Source organism: Urocitellus parryii, chromosome 5 (genome assembly GCF_045843805.1).
Source record: "Urocitellus parryii isolate mUroPar1 chromosome 5, mUroPar1.hap1, whole genome shotgun sequence".
NCBI classification, from domain to species: domain Eukaryota; kingdom Metazoa; phylum Chordata; class Mammalia; order Rodentia; family Sciuridae; genus Urocitellus; species Urocitellus parryii.
This window is the reverse complement of record NC_135535.1, coordinates 10014220-10033840: the sequence shown is the minus strand read 5'-3', so window position 1 is coordinate 10033840 and position 19621 is coordinate 10014220. Positions and strand designations below refer to the sequence as shown.

General features: G+C 60.3%; 2 protein-coding genes across 5 annotated transcripts in view; one reads left to right on the top strand and one right to left on the bottom strand.

Moving 5' to 3' along the window:
- On the top strand, positions 1-11336 carry Maff (MAF bZIP transcription factor F). Of its 3 annotated transcripts, none has more exons than XM_026411512.2 (3): positions 1-98; positions 9052-9118; positions 9608-11336. In XM_026411512.2, exons 1-3 carry the CDS (start codon positions 85-87, stop codon positions 10058-10060), a joined length of 534 nt encoding a protein of 177 aa, XP_026267297.1. In that variant the 5' UTR covers positions 1-84; the 3' UTR covers positions 10061-11336. The 3 variants fall into 3 exon arrangements, with proteins under 3 accessions (XP_026267297.1, XP_026267299.1, XP_026267298.1); XM_026411514.2 differs by lacking the exon at positions 1-98 and adding an exon at positions 109-327; XM_026411513.2 differs by lacking the exon at positions 1-98 and adding an exon at positions 709-821.
- A 1361-nt stretch (positions 11337-12697) lies between these two features.
- The window catches only part of Tmem184b (transmembrane protein 184B), a 44475-nt gene continuing 37551 nt past the window's right edge, over positions 12698-19621 (bottom strand). Inside the window, exons 6-10 of one of the 2 annotated variants that reach the window (XM_026411479.2) lie at positions 19047-19138; positions 18199-18368; positions 17575-17769; positions 15817-15837; positions 12698-15028 (exon numbers count right to left, since the gene is read on the bottom strand). In XM_026411479.2, the coding sequence (XP_026267264.2) occupies positions 14787-15028; positions 15817-15837; positions 17575-17769; positions 18199-18368; positions 19047-19138 (720 nt within the window). In that variant the 3' untranslated portion in view covers positions 12698-14786. The remainder of the gene's footprint in view (positions 15029-15816; positions 15838-17574; positions 17770-18198; positions 18369-19046; positions 19139-19621) is intronic. The other variant, XM_026411480.2, reaches the window with a different exon arrangement.

Sequence of the window (19621 nt, the reverse complement as noted above, 5' to 3'; positions counted from 1 at the left end):
GGGCGGGGCCAAGGCTCTCGGCGGCCTCTCCGGGGCCCGGGGGCCGCTTGGCGGTGACGTCACCGCATGACTGGGTTTTTATGAATGAAAGGAATCCTGTGAGTGAGTAATTCCGGGAAGCTGGCTTTACAACTCCGCGCGCCCCGGCCCCCTGCGCCGCCCGCTCCACAACAAAACTCGGCTCGGCGCTCCCTGGAGCTCGGCTCGGAGCGCCCCGCGGTTCTGGCCGGAGGGGAGACGGACCCGGGCGCGGGCCGGGACAGCCGCGGGGACAGCAGCGAGACGCGCGCGTGCGGAGGGCGCCAGGCCTAGCGGGCCGAGAGGCGGGTGAGAGACGCGGGTCGGGGACGGCGCGCAGGACCCTGGGGCGGCAGGGCTCCTGCGCCCCGGGGTGGTGCCGGGCGCGGGCGCCGGGGCCCGCTCCGTCGGTGGCCCTGAGTATCCCTCGCCGGGTCGGCGCGGGGGAAAAGGAGACCGAAGTCTGGGGACACCTAGACGCGGCCGAAGCCAGCTGGGCGGGGTGCGGTGGAGACGGGCCCCTTCCCCGGCGCCGGCCCGGTCGGCGGAGCGGGAGGAAGGGGCCGCGCAGGCCGGCGGGGGCGGGGGCGGGGGCGGTGTGCTCGTACGTGACTCCCCGGGAACAGTCCCTGGCCCGGCGCCCGCGGGCGGTGTGTGCGCGGTTTGTTTACGTCCGAGGGCGGCGGGCGTGCGAGTGTCCCCTGGCAGGCGTCCCGGGTCTCCTGCCCGGCGAGTGCGTGCGCGGTCTACTCGGGGTGTGTGCGCGTGTCCGCGAGTGCGCTCCCCGGAGCCAGATGCTAGCGGTGAGTGCCCAGGAGCGGGTGCGTCCCACGGTGACGTCCCACGGTGACCACTGGAGTAAACCGAATAGGGTCACGAGCGAAGGAAGCGGCCCGGTCACAGGGTCTGGGAATTCTCGCCGGGCCACCCCGTTGCCATCAGCCCGCACGGCCCGGCCCCTGCCCTCCGCAGAGTTTCCCAGGGCCGCAGCCATGTGACTCCAGTGTTTGTCCTCCGCCCAGCGCCGGCGCCTGCAGCCACAGGGTGGGGCGGAGGTATCAAACCCCCGCCCAGTTGAGCAGGGGGTGAGGCGAGAGCGACCTGCAGCAGAGTGGGTTGGAGCCCAGGTCCTTGATCGCAGGTTTTCGGGCTCCCTGGGGAGGGCGGACCCTTGGGGACTTTGTACACCTCTGGACTGCCCATCCCCTCAGTCTCAGGAAGAACAAGAAGGGCCAAAAAACTCACAGAAAGATGGGGATAGGGAAGGATCTGGCTCGTTGGGATCTGGTGGCTGTACCTGCTGGGTCGTGGAGGATAGGGCGGAGCTAGTCCACTCCACGTAGTTTCAATTCAAGGTGGGACTAGTTAGACTGGGCTCCTGCGTGAACTGTCAGATCCCAGAGGCTACTTAAGGACCTGGGCCAGCTGGTAGACCTGGAGTGTCCCTCCACCCGCCCCGCCGCCCCTCTGGCCTGTAGGATCAGCAGGCAGTAGGCATAGGTGTTGTTCCTCTTGAAGGGTTGGTGGGAGGGGTGGAGCCGATCTAGCCCCACCCACCCACCATCCCGGCCCAAAGCACCTGCCCGTTTTGTTCTGCAGCCTCAGGATGGGCTGGGCTAAGGCGCCCTCTGACCTAATGTGCCTTCCTGCGCCCCCCACCCCCCGGGTCTATGGCATCACGGGGGGGGGGGGCAATTGAGTTTGCTCTTTGCTGGGGTGATCTAATTTTGAATCTTTGAGCCCTGGTGAGCTCTGATACCACATCTGGCGACTGTGTTCCCCTCTCCCCTTGTGTCCCTACCTGCAGCAGGAACTAAGCAATTCCCCAGTGGCAGGGCAGGAACGGGCAATCTGGAATAGTTTCCACACACAGCCTATTTTCCTGGGCAACTGTAGGAGAGAGAACAGAGCCAAGCCCCAGGCCATGGGGGTGTCCAGGAGCATGTGAGGTGTGAGTAGGGGGCTTGCAGCCAGGAACACAGGAACCAGGCAGGCCCATCTCCAGGGCTCAGGGCCAGGGGATGAGGGCAGTGGCTGGTTTGCTCAGTCATAGATAGAAAGTTAGTATTGAAAGGTTCATTCTCCCCTCCAGTCATCCTGGGAACCCACTAGGGCCTAGGACCCAACCTGGGTCCCTCACTGATGCTTTTAGTCCTGTACTGCCCCGGAGCCCTATGGTGGGCCGAGTGCTGGGAAATGACAAACCAGATCCAGAGACACCCCCCCCACACACACACCCCTGGAGCTTACAGCCAAGCCCAGGAAACAGCACTGAAGGAAGAGCCACAAAACTGTACGCAAAGCCACAGCTGAGATGGGCAGTGGGCAGTATGGTGTGCACAGACGTCACTCTGGCTTGAAAGTATCTAACAGGATTCTGATTTAGCCAGGCAATCCAGGCAGGTTTCCCAGGGGAGGTGACTAGTCACAGAGCCTGGTGGAGCCGTAACTGTCTGTGAAGCCCCTGAGGGCAGGGGCTTGATTCCTCTGGCCCAGAGCCCAACACAGAGCCTGTCATACAACAGGTGCTTCTTGGATGTTTACTGATTGAATAATCGAGCACCCGGTTCATGTCCTTGAAGAATTCCATGACACATGGAGAAAAAGGCCTGAGAACCCAGGGAAACAGAAAATCAGGGCATAGGCTGTGGGACTCTTTTTTTTTTTTAATATTGGGGATTGAACTCAGGGGCACTGGACCACTGAGCCACATCCCCAACCCTATTTTGTATTTTATTTAGAGACAGGGTCTCACCGAGTCTCTTAACACCTTGCTTTTGCTGAGGCTGGCTTTGAACCCGAGATCCTCCTGCCTCAGCCTCCCAAGCTGCTGGGATCACAGGTGTGCGCCACTGTGCCCAGCTAGGCTGTGGGCAGCCTCCCCAAGTGAGCAGATCCTGTAGAGTTCAAGTCACTTTGTTCTACACACACAGTCCCTTTGTCCCTTTTGGGAGACAGTAATTGGGGAGGTCTGCTGCTTGCTGTTCCTTCCTTGTTAGCCTGATCCTGGGAGGGAGTGGAGGAGATGTGTTGAGGCCCCAGGAACCCCCGTGGGCTGGGGGAGAGGCTGGTAGTGCCAGTCTTTAAACATGCCAGTCGTGGCCAGGTTTGTAGTCTGGGGTCCATGATGACCCTTCTGAGCTCTCTTGGGGCTGGAGATGAAGGGTGGCAAGACTCAAGGCCAAGGCTGTGGTCCTGGTCCAGCTGAAAGGGCCCGTAGCCAGGCTGTGCAGGTGGAGCAGGATGACCAAGGCTGAGATGGCATTTGTGTCTGGTGCCTCTGCCCCCAGGATGCCCTCACTGATTCCCTCCCCTCCTCCAAGGCCCCCTTTCTGCTGAGGGTCTGGGAGCTGCATTCTGGGCTAGAATCTCTAACCTCAGAGATGGTTCTTGTAGGAGGTGCCCTAAGCTTGGGAAGTTAGGCACGTTGGGGACCTGAGGCCCAGAGAGATGGGGTGACACACCTGACGCCGCACAGCGAGAGAGTGGGCTGCGCAGCTGGGGCGTCTCCCCAGTCCGCTGCCTCCCTGTCCTGCCTGTTCTCCGCCCCGTCCTTTCCAGCAGGGAGGAGGCTACACAGCGCGCTGCCAAGAACCAGGAAAACACATTTTTTCCCTCTGTCCTCACACAGCAAGCAAGAGGGGTCAGCAGCCAGGGCGGAGCCTGTGCCAGTGGGTGGGCCTGTCTATAGGGTGTCTCTGGAGTGGCCTGGGGGCCAGGCTGGGTGTGTGGGAGGGTTCATGGCCTCCGCCTGGGCAGCCGGGGACCAGGAGTCAGCTCACCGCGTGGAGCGCCCAAGAGTGTTGGGAAGCCAGACCTGGAGGTCCGCTCTGCTGTCTCCCTCAGAGAAGAGCAGCAGCTGGGCAGGGCCGGGCCAGGCCAGCCAGCCTGACGGAGGTGGAGGACAGTCCTAGGAGTCCCGGCCTGGGCCTTGAAGTTGAAAGCCCAGGGCCGTTGGAAAGCTCCCGGTTCTTGTGACTTTGCCTCGGCAGCTGCCTGACTTCTGAGCCAGGACATCCCTGGGCAAACAGGGTGCCCCAGCTCTCAGCAAGATGCGGTCAGGGGCTGGGGCAAGGCAGGAGGGAGTGGGGGAGAGGAGGGAGGAACCCGCTGAGAGTCTTCAGAGCGCAGCTGGCTTCGGTGGCTTCCAGGAGAGGGGACCAGGAGAGGGGACAGCCTGGGCTTCCTCTGGGGGGCTGTGTTGGGAAGGATTCTGAGGCTGTGTCCGTGCTCAGTGTTGAGAGAGGGTCGGGGGCTGAGTCTCACCTCCCTGGGGAAGTGCTGTGATTAGGCCATGGCGTCCCTGGAGCTGGGAGCAGAGAGAAGGGGAGGTGATGCGGATGAGCCAACTGTGCGCAGCCGCGATCTCCTCTAAGCTGCAACTCCCGAACTTTACAGATGGGGAGACCAGCTCCCAGAGAAGAAGTGACCGAGTGAGGGGCCAGGCTATGCAACCCAGGTTCTGTGCTAGGCACAGCACCCAATACTCAGCACCAGCACCCAGCACCTAGCAGGCTGAGTTACCTGCGCCAGAAAAGGCTTTCCCTCTCCCCCTGGGTCTCCGTGTGGCCCAGACAGCACTCAACACACCAGTTCCCCAAACAGCCGGTGGCGAGGGCCCTGGATACTTGAGGACAGGCCTAACCCAAATCCTGGCGTTCCAGAGCTGAGGGGCCTGGAGTGTCAAGTGCACTTCCTCTGTGGGGGTAAACAGGACCCCGGGAAAGGGCTCTGCCAGGGTCACACTGTGAGGAGGCAGGTGGCCCCTGGTGGCCTCCTCAGGGTGGGCTACTCCAGAGGCAACTTCACAGAGCTGTCAGGAAGGCCAGGGATGGAGTGGTGGGAAGGGATTAGGATTCAGTCCTGGGCTTCTAGGGCTTTGGAATTCCTCTCTCTTTGCAGGAAGGCAGCCACTCACCTGCTGTGTGACTTCAGGCAAATGATGGGTCTCTATCTCCTGTGGGCCAAAATGGGCGTGGGGTGGGGGCAAATGGCCTGTAAGCCTTTCCTGCAGCTCCCTGAGTGACTCTGGCCAGCGGGGAGGCGCTGAATCAGAGCGGGACCCCAGTGCTGGCTGCAGGCCTGAACCCCCCTCCTCCGGGACGGTCACTGACCTCTGCAGTTATACCACTTGCTTCCACCAAAACCCCATGAGGCAGGTATGGTGCTGTTCCTACCGATGGGAAAGTGGAGACCCAGAGAGGCTGAGCAGCTCACCTGAGGTCACACAGCCTGGAGAACACAGGGATGGGACGGAAACCGGGCTAGCCTCTGACCACGCCACTTTCTCTGTTTCCCTCACCCTCTGCGGACCCAGCTGCACAGAGATGGGGTCCCTACTGCTCCCCTCCTGTTCTCCTGGCATCTGTAACCTCTTCACCATGGGAGCAAGGAGGCAGAGGGAAACAGAAAGAGCTGGAGACCAGGCTGGGGGCTTCCTCTGCACTAGGCTTGACCTTGGAACTGGGTTTGGACACTGACCAGCTGGGCGACTGCATCAGAGACTACCCAGCCCCTCCCAGTGCCGGCTCCTGCCCTGCAGGGCCCTGCGCTGGGTGGCCTTAAACCCCCAGGGCTGACCCAGCTCATTGATGGAAAGGAAAGCCACTGTTATGACCCTGGGACCGCGGCTGTGGTGGGGAGGGCGAGGGCTCAGGAGGGCTTCCTGGAGGAGAGGTCTGTGCCCAGGGCCGATGGATGAGCAGGAGTCTGGTGGGAGAAGTGGAGAGGAGGGAACAGCGGAAAGTGTCACGAGGTAGGGGACAGCCCAGAGGCATGAACTGGGGGTGGGAGGAAGTGAAAGAAATTCCTCCTGTCTGGAATGCAGAACGGAGCCCTGTGGTGGGAAAGGGCCAGGGCTGGGCACGCAGGTCCTGGGGTGCTGCGCGGGTGGCCTGGACTGTGTCCTCAGGATCGGAGGGAGCCATGGGAGTGGCTTAGATTCACCTGGTGGAAAGACCCTCCAGTCGCCGTGGGGAGGGGGCACTGAGGCCGACGGCAAGGCATGCTGGACTCCCCGGGTGTGCGGCAGGGGCAGCGCCCTTTCAAGAGGCTGTGTGGCCGGTGGGACTGGTGCGAGTGGTGTGTGGACATCTACAGGTAGCATCCGCTTAGTCAGGAGGCTGGCACGTTCCATGTGATTTGTCCAGACCGGATGGGTGGGCAGGGCGTCGAGGTCCCCAGGGACAGCTGAAGGGGCAGCCAGGGCCCATGTCCCATCGTGGCTGGAGGGCCAGGCAGGGAACCGGGCCAGAGCCCAGGCTGAGCCTGCATTTAGCAATGTGCGCTGCAGCTCAGGGGTCCACCCTGCGAAGTGGGCCTTACCCCTGCCCCCACCAGGATCTGTGAGGAAGTCCGGGGCTGCCCAGGGCCTTCTCTCGGTTGTTAGAAGAACACGAGGCTTTCAGGCCCGCAGGGAAGGCACTGGGGGCCCATGCCCCTCACAGTCCATCTGCCCAGGGACAAGCGGAGTTAGTGCCCAGCAGCCCCAGGCAGTTGGGGAAGTTGTGTAAAACTCGGGCCTCGGGTCTCTCAGTACATCCCAGAAGCCTGGTGGCTCTTAAGAGCCTCCCAGCCCCAGGGGCGCAGTGGCTTCTGTGGAGGAACCTCTTGAAATGCCAACTTCCCTTTTCTGTCTGCTCCTTCCCTCTGAGGTGCCAGACCCCTGACTGTGTGGGCCTGCAGGGGCTGGGGGTTCCCAAAAAGCCCTGGACTGTCCCCACCTCAGCCTGAGTCACCCTGAGAATTCAGCCACTAGCACCCCAAGCATGCGCTCTGGCCAAGCGCTCTTCTAAGCCCTGGGGAGTCCACGGGGGCAAGCTCTGTCCCTCTGGGAGCAGACACTCTCGGGGAGGCAGATGCTGAACAAATCCGTAAAATGTTCGTGACTAATAACTACAAATTGAAAAGTGCTACAAACACAGGCAGGGGCGGGAGAAGGGGAGAGAGCTTGCGTGGGTCTCTGCCAGCGCCAGGGGTTGGTTCTACGCTGAGATTTGAAGAGACCTGAGGGGTGGACAGCTCTGCGGTAGCTAGTGGATCCCCATGCCAGGCAGAGCAGGCGCCATGCAGGGGCCCTGGAGCAGCACCTGGGGGCTGGAGGAGCCGCGAGGAGGTGGTCCAGGAGGAACAGAGCCGGGGAGGCCAGTGGCTGGTCAGAGGCAACTGTGCAGGGCACATTGGGCAGTTCCTTGTGGCCACTGTGATGACCTGGCTTTACTTCCAGTGAGATGGGAGCCCTGGAAGGGTCCCAAGACTGGCATGAGGTGATCTGATTAACACCCAACTACTCTGTCACCAAGGGGAAAGCAAGCATAGAGAGGGTCACATACCTGCCAGACACATACCTGTCCCCATGGTTGGCAAGGGGACCCTTCCAAAAGGCTCAGGTATGTCTGGTACCAGGTCCGTGCACTTTCCATTTCTCTGATGTGTCCCCAGGAGACCGCTGGACCTTGCCAGGATGTGTCAGAGGCTGGGCTGACCCATGAGGTCTGACCCACAGACAGCTCAAGGATCCAAAGCCTGGACCGTCTTTCGCTTCCCGGGTCTCGCTAAGGACAGTGCCTAGGGTGCTGCACCTCAGATCACAAAACACCTGCCTTTTTCTTTGCTCCTTACCGCGTCCCCTCCCCAGGGGAATTGTCCCGTGAGGAAACTGAGGCTCACACTAAAGCAGAGAGAAGATCAGATCAACAGGGGACAGAGGATCACTTCTTCAAAGGGTCCCCTTGGGGAGGTGGTTCCCTTCTCCAGCCTAAAGTGATGACCACTGACCTCTTGAATGTCCCCTCCATGAAGTTTTTTGGTTTTGTTTCTTGAACTGGGGATTGAACCCAGGAGTGTGTTACCAGTGAGCTACATCCCCAGACCTTTTAATTTTTTTTTTTTTTTTTTTTTGAGGCAGGGAGGGTCTCAGTACTTGCTGAGGCTGGTCTTGAACTGGTGATCCTCTTCCCTCGGCCTCCAGAGGAGGTCTCCTTGCTGGGATTATAGGCGCGCACCACCAGCCTAGCCCTCCATGAGTGCTGTATTCACCTCCATTCCCCAAGGGCCAACCATATGGCTGGCAAACAGTAGCTGATTGACAGGTCGTTGTTAGAACATTCAGGCCCGCAAGGAAGGACGGGGGCTGATGGTCCCTCACCAGCCCAGGGCTGCTACCCCATCTGCCCAGGGACAAGCTGAGTTAGTGCCCAGCTGCCCCCAGGCAGTTGGGGAAGCTTTCCTAAAATACAGGCCTAATGAGGGTGACCTGAGGAGGGGACTGGGATGTCATATCTTGTTGCGGTGCTGGCTGTACTTTGGGAAGTCACTGTACACGTTTTGTGCATGTGTTTTTGGTTTGGGTTTTACTGGGTGGTAGTGGGGGCGGAGTCAGGCCGTGAGCATGCCAGGCAAGCACTCCACCATGGAGCTGCACCCCAGCCCCACCCAAGTTGTTACGAACAGTCTCTCTGTAGGTTATACTTCCATGAAACTTTTTAGAAACATCAAATAGGCATGTCTTAGCTTCTGGGAAGAATGGCCTGTGGGCGGTGCCTATTTATTGAGAGCCCCCTGCATGTCAGTCTTGGAAGTGGGCAGAAGGATGAAGTGATAAGGCAGGTGATGGCCCTATTCTTATGGCCTGAAATTTTGGTGGAAGAGGTGTGGGAGGGAGAGATAAGCCATAAGCCAGAATTGGAACCAAATAGAACTTCACAAAAGATGACTGTTATGAGGCTTGCTAAATGGAGTTAATGATATGACACAATGTGGGGTTTGAGTCTGGATGGTCAGGGAAGATCTCTCAGAGGAGACAGCATTGGGCAAAGACCTGGATGACCAGGAGTCACTAAGGGGAGAGAACAGTAAAGAAAACAGTAAGTGCAAAGGCCCTGAGGCTAGAATGATCTATTTAATTAAGAAGGCTGCACCCTCCTGGTCAGAGGAAGGTGTTAGGCTTCAGTTCTCAGGTAGTGAGTTTGGATTTTACTCTAAGTGTGTGTGTGGGAGGACCCCAAAGTGACCTTGACCTCCTCTGTCTCCTAGGTCTGCAGCTCAGAGGGCACCTTCTGCAACCATGTCTGTGGATCCCTTATCCAGCAAAGCCCTGAAGGTGAGGTGTCTGCTCCTGTTGTCCTCTGCCCCCTCTGGGCCCACACAGAGCCTCCACATCCTAACTTCCCCTTCCCTTCCTGGCCTCCCTAAGGGTGGGTGGCTCAGCCGGCATCAGACATTTATGGTGGCCTGGGGCCAGGTCACTTCCCACTCTGGGCCTGCTTCCCCATTCAGAGGTGCTTTCCGGGCTGGGTTCTGGCTGAGTCCAGGACTTGACGCTTGGTTAGATTTCGGCCGAGCCCTGGGGTGGCCTCCTTTCGAGTTCGATCCTGGTTTGGCCTGGTTTCCCCTTCCGGATTCCTGTCCCCTTCAAGGGCCTGGATCAAGTCCAGCCACCGCCTCTGTGGCCAAGGCGGCGACGGAGGAACACGGGGCTGGGGGGGAGTGGGGGAGGAGAGGACCGTCCCCAGCGCGGGTTGCGCGCCAGGCCCGGGACTCGCGACCCACGGGCGGGAGCGGCCGCGGCCTCAGTTTCCCCTGCCCGCAGGTCAAGCGCGAGCTGAGCGAGAACACGCCGCACCTGTCGGACGAGGCGCTGATGGGGCTGTCGGTGCGCGAGCTCAACCGGAACCTGCGCGGGCTCTCGGCCGAGGAGGTGACGCGGCTCAAGCAGCGGCGCCGCACGCTCAAGAACCGCGGCTACGCCGCCAGCTGCCGCGTGAAGCGCGTGTGCCAGAAGGAGGAGCTGCAGAAGCAGAAGTCGGAGCTGGAGCGCGAGGTGGACAAGCTGGCGCGCGAGAACGCCGCCATGCGCCTGGAGCTCGACGCGCTGCGCGGCAAGTGCGAGGCGCTGCAGGGCTTCGCGCGCTCGGTGGCCGCCGCCCGCGGGCCCGCCGCGCTCGTGGCGCCCGCCAGCGTCATCACCATCGTCAAGTCGGCGCCGGGCCCTGGCCCCGCCCCCGGCCCGGACCCCGCCCCCGGCCCGGCCGCCTGCTCCTAGTGCGCGCCCCGCCTCCCCTTCCCGCCACGCCCACCCAAAGCCACGCCCCTCCGACGCGCTCCTCTCCCAAAGTGCCTGAGCGCCTTCTGTCCCCAGGTCCTGTTTTTCTGCGGCCACCTGTCCCTGTGGTGAACACACATTTCCTTCCCAGGCTCTGTCTTCCTCTCGCAGTTCCCCAAACGGGACCTAATGGCCCTGGCGAGGGGCAACTTTGCTAGGTTGCGGGGGCATCCGGGGCCAGGGTCTTCCTTGCTGAAATTCCGCCTTCTTAGGACTGGAGTGAAATCGGGTGAGGAGAGCATGCTCATTGCTCGAAACTGCTCGAATCATGCCAATGTCCAACCTCCCAGGATTCGGGACTAGGTTTGGCTCTGTGAGTGACTTGCCAGGCTGTCCTACTGGGAAGCTGCACTGAAGAGACCTCCCACCTCTGCTTTGGGTCCAGGGCGTGCCGGGCTTCCTAAAGCTAGGAGGGTCATTCGAAATGGTGAGATGGGGCAGCCGTCCAGTGGACAGGACATAGCCAAGGCGACATATCACTTAGTGTCTGAGCTGGAACCAAAAGCTAGGCCTCCTTACTGCTGCCCTAAGATTCCAGCCATGATTTTTGAGGGGACAGTGAACAGGGACTGAAAAAGGTGCCAGGAGGACCTCCCTGGCCTGGAAAGCAGTTCTCTGTAAGGGAGGGAGAGAGAAGCAGAGGGAGAGAGAAGGTGACAGGTGGAAGAGAGGGAGGGAGCCGGCCTGGATCCATGCAAGGCTCTCCTTGCAGCCAGGGTGCCCTGGAGCTGGCGAGTCCAAGAGAAAGGGGAATGGAGGTGACCACTATGGCAGATGCAGAGACCAGGAGACAGATTCACAGTCCCAAAGCCTGGAGTTGGGGTCCTTGGATGTAAGGAACCCCTTCAACCTTTGCATCCTCTGTGGGGTGGGGGCTGGCCACTGCCACTGTTTGCAGTCCTCCTGGAAAGCCCAGCCCCTAACACTGTATTCAGCCACCCCTCCCCACTTTTTATTTATTGCACGAATCTAAGTTATTCTCCCCAGCCAGAGCCCAGCTCTTGCTCCCTGGGAAGAGTGGCATGTGGCCCTGAGCTGGACTTTATATTTTATACCTGCAAATAAATCACATTTTATCTTATATTTAGGGAAAGCCAGGTGGCAATCACAAAAATATGTTTTTTAAAATTGCCCGGCCCCAGAACTTATTTATTTTCTGACTTACAGTGAGCATTGTCTGCCTTCTGTATTTTGTAGACTTTCTGAATAAAGTCAAGATCTCTTTTTCCATTGAGAAGTGTACGTCCTGGCCTGTTTTGTGTGTGTACTGAATAAGCGGCCTGAGGTGGGGTGCTCGGGACCCTTTGGAGGGTGGGAGGGTAAGCCCCCATGGCTAGGTGTTGCTGGCTGATATGGGGCAGGAATAGAGGAGGGCAGTGCCAAAAATTTGTACCTTCCATCTAGAGCCTAGGAGCCTCCTTAGGGTAGTTCAACTCCTGGATTTTAGAGTTATCTTTCCAGCACTTTTATACCAAGGTCTGATTTTCTATGATCAAGTCAGAATTTTTTTCCCCAGTTCCGGAAAGCACAGGGAGGCATGGGGAGAAGTGGCTTCCTCAGTCCCAGCCTACAGGACTAAATCTTACTCCTGGGCCTTATTCCAGGCCCATATTCCCGTCATCCCAATCTGCCAGGCCTCAGAGGCCCCTTGAGGCGGGTGGACGGTGGTTGTGGGGTCAGCGGAATCAGAGTTTGACTCCAGGGTCTCTTTTCCTTACTGTGGAACTTGTGGTGCTTCATTGGGTTTCTTGTAGCCTCGGCTTATCCACCTACAAAGTGGAGGTGCTATCAGAAGATAGGCAGGAAAGGCTGGGGCTTGAAGGCCAGGAGCTGCAGGTGTTCTCGGTCACACAGGGCCTGGGTAAGGACCCTGTGTGTGGCTGGGTAGGGAGATGGTGGGGCTGGGGAAGCTGCCGAGTGTGGGAAAGGGCCAGACCACAAGGGCTTAACTGGGCCTGCGGAGCTCTCTTCCCCTCAGGCTGGGGCTCTGGTGGGTCCTAGATGTGTGAAATGCTGAGCACAGGCCTGGGGAATGGGCAGCAGGAAGCCCTGGGAGGGACCAGTGGCTGTTACCTCGAGGTTACAGCCTGGCTGGGAATTTCCCCCACCCATGCTGCATTCCTGAGAGCTCCTGTCAGCAGGAGGCTGGGCCCCAGCAAGGAATGAGGGTGGAGGGAAGGTGCCTGTGGCCTAGGACCCCTGCCCCAACTTCCTGGCCCCAGGGTCCCAGGGTAGAGGCAAAGGGGAGCTTGGTATTCTGGAGGATCCCTGGAAGTCCTTGCAGAGGGGCTGCCAGTGACACTGGTTTCCCCCATGGCGCCCAGCCCTTATGACAACAAGAGGCTGAGCTCCTTGTGACGTGCCGGCTGGGGGAGGAGGTGACACTTTGCCCAGTGGGGACCTGGATGCCGATTTCAGTTCCTGGCAATGTGACTCCCCTCCATCACCTAGACATCACACTCAGGAAGGACGAAGTGGACACCCCACCCCACCCCAGGCGGAGGGGGAAGGAAAGAGGCAGGGACAGAAGCTCACCGCAGGCAGGGGGTTTCAGTACAATCTATATTATCTCATATATATATTTCTTCCTCACTTTATTTGCTCACTTCTGTCACGCATTTAAAATGTCACAGAGACCAAAATAGAGCGGCTTTCGGTGGAACTCATGGCAGTCATACGACGATACAAAACTAGGGACTCTGTCTTCTCATTCATCATACAATTAATTTTCAAGTATTTTTATATACAAAGGGCTACTCTATCTGGAAAATAATAATAAAAAAAGACAAGGTAGGTTATGCATCCTAGGAAGGAGGAGGGGATGCAGCAGTTGGGAACACTTTCCCCATCCCTGTGTCCCCAGGGACTGCTAGTTCCTGTCACCTGGCTCCCAGCTCTACCCACCACGCTAGAGGACAAGCGTGCCAGAGCAGCCGAGGACAGAGGGGGCAGGAATCAGCAACACGCTTTGGCCTGGAAGGAGGGGCAATGTGTCAGGGAGGCAGACTCGACTGGTGGAGGCAGACTCGTGGAGGCAGACACGGGAGGGAGCCAGCGCCGCTCCTGGGACAGCCTGTGCCTGCCAGCTGCCGCCCACCCAGATGGGAGCCCAGGGCAGGCCTCTGGGCCAAACGGGAAGGAAGGAGGTCAGGAAGGTCGCTGGGATCAGCTATCCTACCTGGACCCTCCCCTAGATCCAGGGGCAGGAGCCTGTTCATTCCAGGAGTGACCAAAAGAGCTTCTGGCAAGTGCCACCAGACAGGGGACCCTGCTCCCTCACTGGATCTAGGCTACTCCACTCCAGACCCAAGTATTGCCTGGGTTTCAAGCAACAGAACGCCCTGCTACACGAACGTGCACTACGCCACGAGGCTCTTCCTAAGACTGGCTGGCAAAAGCCCAGCCTGCCTGGGGACTTCAGCCCTGGATACACGGGTATGGAGGGCAAGGACAGGAACTGGTGGTCCCTGGTCACTCCTAAGGCCTGTTAAGGGCACATGGCCCAGCACTGCAGGATCCTGAGTGCCAGCAGCTTAGTAAGGAGTCCCCAGGGGGTATCTGGGGCAGATGCAGGCGGAGGAGGGGGCTTTTATATGTGACTAAGGCACAGAAGAGATGGGCTGGGGGCCAGATGAGGCAGAACACCAGGCCCTGTGTGGACAGAGGGCCCTGGAGAGGAGTCTGGGACACCCTCCACCTCCTGGCTCCCTGCTGCACGGCCATCCCCACTGTCCTCCCCCAGGAGCTGGTCCGAAATGTGGGGCCACAGACCTTTCTCCTGAATGGGAGGGAGAAGCCCAGGGGAGAGGCTCAGCAAAGGCTCTGACTGCTCCGTCTGGGGGAGGACTGGAAGCCCGACTTGTGAACAGCCAGGCAGCTGGCTCTGCCCCAACGCCTTCAAGAGAAGGACCAAGTGAGAGGGCAGTGCAGGCTGCTGGCTGCCCTCAAAGGGCCAGGAGGAGGTGGGCAGAAGGCGGCCTCGGCGAGGACACTGGGGCCCAGAGGCCCCCTGCTTCACCAGAAGGGCTCCGAGGCACCAGAGCACCCTTCCTAGAGGTCCCCTGGTGTCTGGCTCTGATCCTTGCAGCATGCCAGGCAGGCCTGGGTCAGGAGGGACAGCCACAGAATGTCCACGTTCCCTCCTCCTGCCCAGGTTGAGGCAATCTAGCATTGGACAGGGTGGACACAGGGGGAAGCAGGCGGGAGGAGCCTGGGAAGAGCCTTCCCTAGGCAGGGAGAAGCAGGCAGGCAGGGAAGAGCATGGCGTGGGGCGGGGGGCACGACCTCAGCATGAGCTCCTCCTGCAGGAAGGCCTGGGAGGCTGCAGCCATGGCCCACACACAAGCACTTAGGCCTGGACATGGCTGGTCTGAGGTGCCTCCGCCACAGGACGGGCAGCAGGGGTATGGGAGCTCTCCCAGTGTCCTCTGCCCTGGCCCGGGCAGGCAGGATTAGCCATGTATAAATATTCCTAAAGGCTCACGGAAGAGCCTGGGATGTCCCCAGACAGAGGGTGTCTGGCTGTTCCTCTGAAAGCGATATGTGTTTCTGGTCCAATAAATAAGGGCAACACCGAAGCTGTGTGGCCACCTGGCCCCGTGGTGAGGCTGGAGGAGGACATGGCCCGCCCTTGCCCACGTGCGGGTCCCTCCCCGCAGCGCCACACTTAGAACTCGTCATCAGAGCTGAGCAGGAGGGTCTTCTCGTTGTCGCGGGCTCCACTGAGGCTATGGGAGCGCGAGAGGCTGTGGGCGCTGCTGCGCCAGGTGGGCCCGGGCTCCAGAGTGGACTGCTGCGTGTACTGCTGGTAGGCGGGAGAGAAGTTGTGGATGGCGTCCTGCACGATGTCGTGTGGGTTCATGGTCTCCTTGAGGCTGCTGGAGATGCTCTTCATGGGGGCACAGCGGCCTGAGGGAGGAGGCAGGAGGTAGGGTGAGGGGTGGGCCCCTGCCCTGACCCTGCAACAGACCCCCGACCCAGACTGTCATCCAGTCATTCCCTCTTGAACCAAGAACGGGTCCAAGACATGAGAAAGGACAGGCAAGAAGCAAACTCCGCTGCCCAGAGGGCGGGAGCAGCCAGGGCATCCTGTGGGCTGGCCTCCTGCCAGAGGGCAAAGTGACTCTCCGTTTGGGGAAGCCAGGGCGGGCAGGAAGGGACGCCAATAGAGACTGGCGAGCTGCAGGCATGAGCCTGGAATGCCCCCGGCTCCGTGGTGCCAGGCCCACGCCCTGCCCCGCGAGTGTTCCTCTGTGGGGAGGGGACCAGGCTGGCCGCTGGCTTCCCCCTAGAGAGGATATGCTTCCTCCTAATCCCCTCTAATGATGTGTTCCCTCAGGCTCAGAGGGGAGAAATGGCCCAGGCTACCAGGCACAAGTGAACAACCCAACTCTGGGCCCAGAATCAGACCCCAGTCTCCCCACCCCCAATGTCCTCTGCCATGAACACGGCACTGAAGGCCCTGCTGCCCTAGCAGGGGGCCCTGTGCCCCAGAACCACACGGGGCTTGTTCCAGACAATGGGAGATGAGACAAACGCAGGTGGAGGTGCCTCGGCAGGCAGGTGCTGGGGCTCTCCCACCTTAGGGGTGCCTGCAGGGAGGAGAAGGGGACACAGAGGAGCTACAGAGAGGCATGCTGGTGACAGTGACCAGAAGTGACGTGCAGGACAGACGTGCAGACAAGAGTGGGACCTACCGTAAGGGCCGTATGTTGGCACTGCCCACGGCCAAACCCAGGGCAAATGCAAGGCAAAGGGGCAGGGCGAGAAGCCGGAGGCAGAGAAGACAAGAGAGCTCAGTGAGCACTGCGCCCACCCCAGGCGCTTGGCCTACCCCCACCCGGGCACCTCAGCGGCTCCCACTACCCCACCCCCAAGGCCTGAGGGGACATCTGCCCAGGGATGATTCTTCCTATGGTGCTCACACTCAGAGGTCTCCCCGGCTAGAGGTGTCCCCTGTTCCACCTTTTCTCAGGCTTGGCCAGAGCCACCTCTGCACGGAGTGGCCATTTCTCACACCTCAAGGCTCAGCAGAGCTGGCCTTCACCCTAGGGTGACAGGGGCTGGGCACCTCAGAGGCTGGGCCAGGAGCCTTTGGCCATGGGCCCTGGGCCTAGGCCAGAGGGAGGCAAGCTCGGCCAGTGGCAGCTGTCCCTGGCCTGGCAGTACGGCCAGTCAGGCTACTGCGGCTGGGGTGGGTGTGTCTGAGGGGACAGCGAGTGCAGGATGCCCAGCTGGCGGTGGGAAGCCTCTGCAGAGCCCGAGGCATGGAAAGGGCTCTCCACTACAGCCCTGCCTGCTCTGGGGACAGTCCCAGGCCCCAGGCCCCAGGTAACATTCCCACAGATATAGGCTCTGCCAGACCAGGTCCAAGGGACAAGGCCCTCAGTGCTGGGTGGGCATCTGTAAGATCCTCCCCACTTTGGGGGTAAAAATGGGGGTTTGGAGGGGAAATAGGTGGAAACCTCCCAGTTGGCAGAGAGTTGGACAGTGTGACCAAAGACTGAAGAGTGACTGAGAGCACAGCGGCAGGAGTGCCCGCAGGACAAAGTCCAGCAGAGGAGTTTCAGTGCTCTTTCCAAGCAGGGCAGCCACGGGGAGGACCTGGGCTGAGAGGCTCCCTCTCCTCGCCCTGCCACCTCCTCCTTCTCCTGGAACAGGTCCCCATCCTCCCAGCCCACTGCTTATCCAGTCACCAAGGAGCTCTAAGGCAAGGGCTGCCCAGACAGAGTGTGGGGCGGGCACGGGGGTAGAGGGCTCCAGACCTTCCTGGCACAGGGGGTGAGTCTGCCACCACCTTCCAACTAGGAGACCAGCAGGTGTAAAGAGAAAGCTGTCAGACCTCACACCACCGGTTTCTTAGGAGTAAGCACGGTATTTTGTTTTTAAAGAAATTTAAAGAGGCCTGTAATCCCAGCGGCTCGGGAGCCAGCCTCAGCAAAAAGCCAGGTGCTAAGTAACTCAGTGAGACCCTGTCTCTAAATAAAATACAAAAAATAGGACTGGGGATGTGGCTCAGTGGTAGAGTGCCCCTGCGTTCAATCCCTGGTACCCCCCCCCCAACCAAAAAAAGAAAAAAAAAAAAAGAAATTTAAAGAGGACAGAAGTGGAGGACAACAGAGAAGCAAGGCCTGGTCATCGGGAGCCTGGGGATCTGCCTATTCAGTCTGCTGCCAGACTTTCCTGTCATCCCTGTGTCCACACTGGGACCTACTCCAAGGGACAGGTGAGCTTAGCTTCCAGGACCATACCAGTAGTGCCAGCGATGGGGAGGGGCCTCTCCTGGTCCTGCCATCCCCTCTCCCCAACCTCTGAGGCCCTTCTCCCACTGGGGTTCGCCCCTGCAGGGCACTGGAGGATGGCAGGTGCTCTGGAACTCTGCTCCCCGCACTAGAGTCACCCCAGACCCTGGCTCCTTTCCCCCACTAGAGTCACCCCCAGACCCTGGCTTCTACCTTGAGCATCCAGCCTCTTGTCAGCATAGGCCTTGTAGGTGAAGGCGTGTCGCAACGCCAGGGCCGCGAAGAACATCTCCACGCAGATGATAAAGTCCTGGTAGCCGGCGGCCACGGTGCCCTCGCCCACCGACACGCGGGCCGAGTGGATCTTGGGGATGGCACCACACTTTTCCAGGATGGCCAGCAGCATGCCTGAGGGAAGGCGCCACCTGGCCCGTAAGGACTTCCAGGCCCCTCTCCCATGCACCCCCAGACACCCTCAGGCCCACTGTGGTGGTAAGGGAGCACGGCTGCAGGACAGGGTTGGTGACACAAAGCCAAGGCCTCCAGAAAGCCACTCTCCCAGCTCCTTGCCAGTCACCTAAAAGAGGTGACTGGGACTTCAATTACATGGGGTCCCTGGGGTCCTCCATCTGTGAATTAGCTCTGCCGGAGCTTCCCAAAGCTTCTCTGAAAAGCCCTGGAGGGTGCAGAGCGTGCCCCATGGGCCAGGCTCCCTGAGTCCCAGCTGGGACCACCTAAGAAAGCCCTGTGGCCTGAGCTCCACACCCTAGGACCCAATCGCAGGGAGGTAGAAAGGGGCTCAGAGGCAGGGGCCTCACGAGGCTGGAGGGAGCTGACCTTGCCAGAAGGAGAGGAAGATGACGGACTTGACCATGAAGAACTTGAGCACAGGGCTGTAGGGGCTGAGCAGCTCCCGGGTGGCAAAGTAGAAGAGGAAGAGGGCGTAGAGGGCCAGGCTGACCGAGATGTTGTAGATGATGGTCACATAAAGGTAGCCGCTGGTGACGCTGCAGAGTGGGCACATTCTGGTTGGGACCAACCTGCCCTGCCACACTTGACCCCCGCACCCCTCCCCAGAGTGCAGTGAGCTGCAGGAGGGAGGGATGGCAGTCAAGGGCACGCATCCCAAGTGGACAGGGCTGTGCGCCCACGGTGCAGGTCGGCCTGCTCCCTCTGCTGTGCCATGCTGTCCCAGCTCTGGGCCCACTGCTGGGACACACTGGCAGGAAAACCAGAGTCTGGCTGTAGGCTACAGACTGACAGCCAGTCAGTGGTGTCCAAGTGGTTGACCCCAAGCTTGCTGTGTGACCAGGGTACAGCTCTGAGCCCAGTTCGCTCACCTGCCTGGGTGGGGCTGTATGTGTGAAGCCTGGCGAGCACAGGGCCACCTTCACTGCCCCACATGAAACCTGGGGCTCGAGCTGGTCCCTCAGGCTCTTCCCCTCTCCCCCACCTTCAGAGTGCTCACTGGCCTTCGCAGCTCCGCCTAGGGAAGCCATGCAGCCTGCGAGGACATAACTGAGTGGCAGGCTCACTCCTCGGCCAGCGTCAGGCCAAGTTCAAGGGGGGCACTGCCAGGCCTGGGCTCAGAGCAGCCCTGGAAACCCAGGAAGGGCACAGCCACCCTGCTATACCAGGGCACTGGCCTTCCTCCCACACACCCGGAGGGACGACCCACTGCTTACTCGAAGTCCCCGTCCCGGTACTTGCCGAAGGCCTGGAGGATGACGGTGCTGACGGCCATCAGTGGCTTCACCACGCAGAACTGCAGCGTGGCCTGTGGGGAGAGAAAGGAGGCAGCGAACGGTGAGCGTGCCAGACTCCTCCTCGGGCAGGCCTGTGCTGAACACTGGGGGGGGGCACCCGGGTCCCCAAGGGGACTGCTGGCTATAGGAGCAGAATAAGCAAGAGACAATGACAACCCAAGGAGACCCTGTGAGGAGACAGGCGTGGGGAAGGAAGGCCAGGGGAGCCCTAGCGACGATGAGGGACCATCAGGAAGGTGGCCAGTGACAACAGGGGCAGCTCCATACCAGGCAGAGGGAGCAGCGCATGCACAAGCCCAGGGCGGAGTGGACAAGTGCAGGGACGAGTTCTGGGGAGAGGAGGCGGGGGGGGGGGGGGCTGGGACGGGAGCTCTAGAGCTCCTGGCTGGTTCCCTGCCCCACACTGGGCCCGAGGCCAGGGTTTCTGTCAGGCTGGGTGGGTGGTGGCCTGCGGGGCAGCAGGTGAGGAAATGGCTGCCCACACGTGGGCTCTG

What these genes read in the sequence shown, in the direction of transcription:
- Maff (XM_026411512.2), top strand. An exon ending in TATCCAGCAAAGCCCTGAAG is followed by an intron (nt 9,119 to 9,607) that starts GTGAGGTGTCTG and finishes CCCTGCCCGCAG; the next exon opens with GTCAAGCGCGAGCTGAGCGA.